The sequence below is a fragment of the Cyprinodon variegatus genome, unplaced genomic scaffold, assembly GCF_000732505.1.
Source record: "Cyprinodon variegatus isolate N-32 unplaced genomic scaffold, C_variegatus-1.0 Scaffold73, whole genome shotgun sequence".
NCBI classification, from domain to species: domain Eukaryota; kingdom Metazoa; phylum Chordata; class Actinopteri; order Cyprinodontiformes; family Cyprinodontidae; genus Cyprinodon; species Cyprinodon variegatus.
The window spans coordinates 1,532,216-1,540,472 of record NW_015150526.1 but is presented as its reverse complement, the minus strand read 5'-3'; the positions used below and the strand labels follow the sequence as shown (position 1 = coordinate 1,540,472).

Genomic DNA, 8,257 nt, shown 5'->3' with positions numbered 1-8,257 from the left:
CCCAGTGGCCCTAATCCCCTTCCGTACTAAAATGTGTACCGATTATCTAGTCTTATTTTTTCTTGCTCAATAGTGGTAGCAGTAGTACTAGTAATGTTGTTGATGATGTCTTTATTATTAATGTTAAAGTTTGACAATGTTTTTATGTTTGTTGTTTTTTTGTTTTTTTTGCTCTTGTAGCTGAAGACTGTTCCATTTAACGATGAAGGGGGGGGCGTAAATAGATTGAACGAAGAAAAAATTACTCGTGAAATGAAATCATACATTACAATTATTTGCATTTATCTATTGTAATGCTTTGGGTTCATTACCGCATTATAAAAGAATAAAAATGAGAAACAAAAATGTGTTTGAATTTCTCATCCCCCCCCAACACGGACCACTGCATTACGAAATTGCAGCGTACCGAGCGCTGTACGATCCTAGTTTTACTGATTTGTCCAGTGTTTGCCACTTGTGACTTTTTATGCTGTAGCTCGCATTCATTCGGCGTTTTATCACCATGTCGGTGGCTTTTGCACCTCATAGACAACGAAAGGGCGATATAACGCCCGCCGGAATACAAAAGGTAATTCATCTTTTTTTTTTTTTTTCCCGCGGAGCATTATGGAGGCTAGGGTTTGCTGCTAGCTTTTGGCAGTGAAGCAGTGCCCATCTAAAGCCAACTGTGTAATACTGTAACACGATCAAAGCGCGGTCAATATGAAACTCCCTTGAAGCAGGACGCCCCGTGTACACAGGGAATCCGAAGTTAAATGTTAAATTTGACGTTAAATGAAAGAAGGCCTTGGTTTTGTTAGCAAGGCATAGCTAGCATGAAAGACACGTCTTTGTTAGCGAGAAACGCACGCTTACATTAAAAAAAAACTCCCCCATTGACTTCAAATTATAACATAAAACATATTGGAAAGCACACATTTAACGGGGACAGATTATACCGTCTTAACATATATGTATTGTTTTACGTATAGTAAGAGGAATAATATTATCTAAATGTACTTTTCCAGTTGCTTGATGAAAACAACCAGCTGATCCAATGCATAATGGACTTCCAGAGTAAAGGCAAAACAGCAGAATGTTCACAGTAAGTTTCAACCAGTTTTTTCTGTTTTACACACTTAAGTGATTTATACTAGAAGCATTGATTATTCTCCATCTTACAGTTATCAGCAGATGTTGCACAGAAATCTAGTGTATCTGGCCACGATAGCAGACTCCAATCAGAACGTACAGTCTCTCCTCCCTGCTGTGAGTATTGTTTGAATGTTTTCACTGCTTAGTTTTGTTCAACTATGACTTATATGCCTCAAAGTTGTTAAATTAAGTTCCTCTATTTGAACTATAGGTTTTGTCATTGAAATACAATTTTGATTATTTGTTGGTTTATAGATTTTAGGTGCAGATGCTTTGCAATAACCTGCATTTTGCTTTAATGGTTGCTATTTATATATGCTAATCTTGTTTATTTACATCTGTTATAAATCACTAGAGTGTATTAAGTATATAATATGCAGGTATGCGGAGGCACATTTAATTTAGCATTTTTTTGGGGGGGGTCATTCTTTCTTAACCCTTTATAGGACAAGTTACAGTTTTTGGTCACTAGCGTATCCCTTAAAAATGGAGTCCCCCTCGTCCCTTAGTGAGGTCTACAAGCACAAGATCTATATCCAGCCATTCAGCAAAGATACTGCTACATGGCTGTACATCTCATTTTGGCATTTGACCAAATAGATGAGTCCTTCTATGATATATTACCTACTGTAAATTAAGTAGAAGAAAAAGTTAAGCGGGAAAAAAAAGGTTTAATTGAAAGGTTAAAAAGTAAACCTAAAAAGTTAATAAACCTCGTTAACAATTATATTAAGCTTTATAAACTAAAAAAATGTACCAGTATCAGTATTAATACTTCCAAGGTTATGACGTACCACAAAAAAAAGTGTTTCTTTCAATGTCAGAGTTTTTTTTAAAGGAATTTCTTATAGAAGCACTTTTGTTATTTTTTTTAATATATTCTGGCAAGTTGTCATTTCTTGTTATTACATTGACATTTATTTTTGCCATCAAAATATCCATATTTTTCCAATAACACTATTGGCTTGAAATTTTGATTTTCAAATGATTTCACTGGGTGCCTTATAAAGGTTTATTAGCATCCATAATTTATGGATAACAGCAATGAATTCTAGTTTTTTTTTCTCTCTCTCTTGAAGATTAAGTTGTGATTACTTTTCAGACAGTTAACATGTGTGTGTGTTTGGGGTATTCACTTACAGCCACCCACTCAAAATATGCCGATGGGCCCCGGTGGCATGAACCAAAGCGGACCCTCTCCTCAGCCCCCTCACGGTCACAACATGCCCTCTGAGGGTATGGTAAGCGGCGGCCCTCCAGCCCCCCATATGCAGAATCAGATGAATGGCCAGATGCCTGGTAAGTCCTGTGTCAGCATCCCCTCTTTCTCATCTCTCAGTTTCTGTTTCCCCTTAAGTTGCCTGGCAACATTGAAGCCTTTTCAGGATTGCTATTTTCCAGATGAATGATGTCACCCATGCAGCCTTCTGTAGCGGTCTATGATGCTATTTCCGTCATTTCTGTCCTTTTTCTTTTGAAACCAAACCCTTTATAGACACTTTTCATATCAAACCTTGATATGAAAAGTATTTAAACAAGAACAGTTGGTCATCATTGTCTGCCCAGTCGTCTTCCCCATGATTTGTGACTATAAAAAATATTTTCAATGTAATTCATGTAGATGTTTTTAGAATAAATGGGTATATAGCATTGCAGCAGAGTAATTTACCATTTTAAAGCCTTAATTTCCTCAGTAAAGTTAGGATGATGGACACCAAATCCAATTGCAAGCTCAGCTACCTTATTTAGCCTAAACTGTAACCAGATGTGCATTAGATTGCTAAAATTAAAGGTATTTTATTATAGCAAATTAACCAAATTTAAATTCTAAATGGAAAATGAACAGATTCAATGGGACATAAAAGGATGGCACAGTTGAGAATACCAATGTTCTGTGATTATTTTTTAATTTGTTTGTGTGTCCTCTATTCTGTTTTCTAGGGCCTAATCATATGCCCATGCAAGGTCCTGGTCCAGGTCCCAACCAGCCTCCAAACATGCCCAGTGGCTCTATGAATATGCCCCCCAGCAGCCATGGCTCTATGGGCGTTTACAATCACGCAGTCCCCTCTTCGCAGGGCATGCCTGCACAGAGCCAGATGAACATGACCCAGGGTCAAGCTATGGGAAGCTACGGGCCTCGACCGAATATGAACATGCAACCTAGTCAAGGTGAAAGGAGGGTTTTGTATGTTTGGGTGTACTGATTTAAAACTGTTTATCACCATGATAAATGCGTTCTATAAGAAACAGTGACATTTTATCATGTTACAGCTTGTGAATGGAAAACAAATAATATTGCACCTGAGTGAATTCAGTTAACAGGCAGACTGGTGTAGATAATAATTGGCTACGTTCAAACTGCAGGCCTTGATGCTCAATTCCCATTTTTTAGTGAAATCCGATTTTTTTTGCATTGCTGTTCACATTTCCAAATATATGCGACTTGTATGTGATCTCCTGTGTGAACTGCAGTCATACAACGCAAGTGTCCCACATGCGCAGTAGAGGACGCGGTGACGTCACAGGCCAGCGTGCTCTGTGTTTATGGAAATAAACATGGATGGTAGTGCTGGCGCGCATCTAGCGACCATACCATAAAAACACAATCTTTCAAGATTGTTTAACATAAATACTGCTCTCTGCATCATCATCCGCCATGGTTGTTATTTTTCTTGCCACTTCTTCATAGCAAGACAAAGAATAGTGACCTTTGTCGGGTATTAATGGCGTTCAGGTCAGATGAATGCGACCTAGCCGATCAGACGCAGGTCGCATTTGAAAAGATCAGATTCGTACCAGATTCGGGACCACAGAGCCAAGTGGCCTGGGTCGCTTTGGAAAAAATCGGATTTTTTTTTTTTATCAGACAGCCATGAAAAGATCAGATACAGGTCACATATGGACCAAAAAATTTGATTTGGGTCACCTCAGGTTGCAGTGTGATCGTAGCCATTTTGGCACTTAATTAGGAAATTCTTGCAAGACAGAAAACAGGCAGGGAGTGATCAAATCCATGTCCTTGTCACCCTGCTCTTTTTTTTTTTTTTTATACCTATCTGACAAAAGATTTCATAAACAACACACTGAGAAAAGTAAATCACAAATTATTTTATCAGAAAAGACAAGCCCTGATAGGAGGCTGATCTGAAAAATGGAGCACAATGACCTGTCTGAGGGTGCATATAGTTTGCACTGACCATTTTTATGGACAGATAGCCATAGCCTGGGTGCCATTCCAAACTTAGTCCCGCCCACAACGTTTGAGGTCGGGAAGTTCGGTCTGGCATTGCTCATCAGTAGCGCGAGTATGCTAGCACAATATCTGGCGGGCCAATCAAATTGTCAGGGCGGGCTTTATACGATGATGGACAGATGATCAACAGTAACGTAATCAACCACGTCACCAAAGCCCGCTTGGGTGACAACAACAATGGCTGCCGCTGGAGAGTTGAGGTGTGTAGATTCTGCTATAAGGTCTGTTCTAGAAGATATCGACAGCAAATTAATTTTAAAAGAGGAACAGAGAAACGCGATCAAGGCTCATCTTCTTATTCTAGGCGTGCAACTGAACGCTTTGATTTTTGTTGACAACAACTATGCGTCGCTTAACATACGTCACGCACTCCGTTGCTCTTATTGGTTGTAGGTCTATCCAATTGAGTGCAGAGGCATTTTTTTTCCTGGTTCGTTCAAAACACGCCCCTTAATCACAGCTCTATGGAGCAGTATCAGACTCATATTCTGACTAGAATTGAGTAGGACTACGTCAAGCTAAGATAGCCAGAGAGCCGAGTTTCTTTTCAGATACTCACCTGACAGTTGGCGATATTAAACATGTCAGCCCATCTAAATTTCAACTAACAATCCCCAAAAGTCATTTATTGTGTTTTTTTTGTGATAAGCTAAAACTATTGGTGAGAAAACTACAAATTCATTGAAATTGATGTGTAGGGTTTGAAAATAATTAGCCAATAAAAAGTGTGGGTAAATGTGGCAGGCATTCGGGTTGAATTCCTTTTATGTTTTTGTATCCAAAGTATTTATTTTGGGTGGCAATGTAGAAATGCAGAATACAATTTTCAGATATTTTATTAATAAAAAAAGTGTGAAAGCTTTATATATTCTGTGCTCTGCTCTTAAGAAACTTATACCAGTTCGCGTTGCTCTGTCACATGACAAAAATGCAATGGTTGAAGAGGAACGAAGCACTTTTAAGAAATGCTTCACTTGCTTCATTGGTTGCCTCTTTACTACAGGTCCCATGATGCATCAGCAGCCTCCATCACAGCAGTACAACATGCCTCCCGGTGGTGGTGGACAACACTACCAAGGACAACAGAACCCAATGGGTATGATGGGCCAGGTCAGTCAAGGGAACCACGTCATGGGACAGAGGCCGATGCCCCCCTACAGGCCCCCGCAGCAAGGTATACCTCAGAGTCTGTCTTGGTTGTGCAAGTTGTGAGAGTTGGTCTTTCCTCTTCATAACCCCTTCCTCTTGCCCTTCTTGCTTGTTCCAATCCTTTTCCTTTTCACTCATTTTCCTTTACCCGTTCACTCATTTTCCTTTACCCCAACCACCGTAGTTCAGATATCTTGATGAGAAATGGGTGTTAAGCTTTTAGCCTTTGACAAAAATGGCGGAGGAATCCAGCAAAGCAAGAACAAGCAGCAAAAGAACCCATCCTCTTTACTCTTCCCCTTACACAAGGCACTCAACAACACCTTGAATCTACCTGTGTGTATGTTGTATGTAGGACCTCCCCAGCAGTACCCAGGGCAGGAAGACTACTATGGGGACCAGTACAGTCACGCAGGACAGGGAGCCTCAGAAGGTAGGAGAAGCCTCCAGTCACTTGGAGAAGATGTTGACTGAACTGACAAAGAACAAGTCAGAATTTCCAATTTCTTCATTATACTCTGGAGAAGTCTGTTTGAATATGGTGCTCTAAATATGAAACGATAAGAAAACGCCTGTTTCAGAGGTTCACACTCTTCTAAAAGGGGCTGTTTTTCACCACTAAGTTAGGATTTTGGAGGAAGTAATTTCAAATGATATATTTTTTTGCATTTAGGCACTCTGCGTTCTACTTTCAAAGCTGTAGACAGTTTGCTCATTGGTCTGTGTCAGCTAAGGTTTAGCAAACAGATTATAGAACGGGGTAGATAGAAGAACAGCACAAGAAGGTTACAAACCACCAGATTTTGATATTAAACTGATGATGTTCTTCAGCTCAGTAGCTGAAGGTGCATCATTGATAAGCTTTCAATAATTCTCCTGATCTAAAAAATACAAATCTCTCTCTTTTTACTATCAACATTTTCTTTTCATGGATTTGTTTTCCTCTGCTGACCCAACTTTTTTCCCTTTGACCTTTTAAACTCGCCTTTCTATCTTTTAAAATAGCTATTGTAATAAATACACTACTTCCTAAATGTCATTGCTCAAGGTCTGACCTCATGATGCTATGATGTGCTTCTCTAGACCTTAAATTGTTAAAATCACATCAGTTTTCTGTGTTTCGTTGGTTAAAATGTCCCAATTATTTGTATTACTAAAGACCAGATCTTTTTTTAATGGGATTGTGTTTTCCTTTTAAGCTGTGTTACTTGTGTCAAAGTTGAGTTTTCTCCAACAAGTTTTTCACAGCAGTTTGCAGGGATTTATCCCATTCTTTCTGATAGAACCCCTGGAACTGAATCAGGGACTGGAGTAGGCCTGGGCGATAAACTGAATTTCTACCGTTCCGATAACCAGCAACAATGTCGATAAAAGAAATAAACTTAATTTAGCTGTTTTGCCTATCTGCGCTGGGGGCTGGTATTTCCTTCCCCAGCGTCTAACATAGCTGTAAACGAAATTATATCATTTAATCCTGTGGAGTCGAGCGAAAGCAGAAATTAAGCTGAGCGCGCAGAGAGAAGGTCGAGAGCTTGTTGTCAGAGTTGAGTGCGCCGTTTTGAGTGAGGGTGTGCGAGTTTAAACGATGCACATTGTTCAAAAGAGCACAAAATGGAAAGTTTGTCTGAAGACTGTCTGTGGAGGGTTACACAGGGTTATAAATCCAGCCGCACAACCATGCTGTTGAGTTCAAAGATTTGCTAAAGGTTTCGTTACCTTTGCGCAAAAACGTTTTAAAGAGAGGAAACCATTTTCTCCTGTACATCGAGACATTGTAGAATGTTTAAACCCGAATGGGTAAAAGACTTGAATATTTGATATAAAGTAATATATAATGTGATTTATTCAATAAGTAAATTATAACTAGATCAGTTGCATTTCCTGCACATGCTTTTGTTTCCGATAAAAGAGCCGGAGCATTTATTGTGCATTTATCGTTACTGAGGTAAAACTGCCCAATTTATTTGAAGCCATATCGCCCAGCCCTAGTTTGGAGGCTGCCTCACTCAACCACACCTTTTGCAGCTCTTCCCATAAAATAAATCTATGTACATGATATACAGGTCTTTGTGGTAGGAGATCCAAAACGTGGAGTGATAAGATTTTGCTTTTTCTTTAGCTACTTGATAACCAACATGGTGCATTTGGAAGTCCTCCCTGGGCCTAAGCTTTAACTTTCTCCCTGATGTCTTGGGATGTGGCTCCAGTTATTCCACACAAACCTCACCTCATTATGTTTATTTTATGTAGTAGACCAGTCCCTTTAGGCATTTCTAAAACAGATTTTTGAGTAATGGCTTCCTCCTCTCTGAGTGGTGTTTCAGCCAATGTCAGCGCTGGACTACAAATTCTGTATCCAAGCATTTTCATCTTTAGGACCTTAAAGAATACTTAAAAGTAAAGTCCTTAAATTGTATAGTGACAGGATGTTCCTGTGCCGCTTATACCTGCATATAATCACAGCACAATATAAACATGGCTCTTTGGATGTGGAAATTGTACCCAAGGATGAACCAAGCTTTTGGAGCTTTAGAATTCTCTTACTCTTGATTAGGCTGATTTATTTTTATAGGATATCAAAAAGAAGGCAATATTTATGTTATTGCATAACCTAATAAGACCCTTGTGGAGCAATGAAAAAAGTATCTGTTTGGCTTCTCAAATTAAAGCACAGTTATCTAAGCCCATGAAAATGTGATTTCTAGGAGATAAAAAAAA

General features: G+C 39.2%; 1 protein-coding gene across 1 annotated transcript in view; it reads left to right on the top strand.

The window, feature by feature from the left end:
- The first annotated feature begins 388 nt into the window (after positions 1-388).
- Positions 389-8,257, top strand: part of ss18 (synovial sarcoma translocation, chromosome 18) — a 14,046-nt gene continuing 6,177 nt past the window's right edge. Inside the window, exons 1-7 of the mRNA XM_015372560.1 lie at positions 389-568; positions 1,008-1,084; positions 1,164-1,248; positions 2,277-2,433; positions 3,076-3,306; positions 5,394-5,564; positions 5,895-5,972. Of these exons, the coding sequence (XP_015228046.1) occupies positions 503-568; positions 1,008-1,084; positions 1,164-1,248; positions 2,277-2,433; positions 3,076-3,306; positions 5,394-5,564; positions 5,895-5,972 (865 nt within the window). The 5' untranslated portion in view covers positions 389-502. The remainder of the gene's footprint in view (positions 569-1,007; positions 1,085-1,163; positions 1,249-2,276; positions 2,434-3,075; positions 3,307-5,393; positions 5,565-5,894; positions 5,973-8,257) is intronic.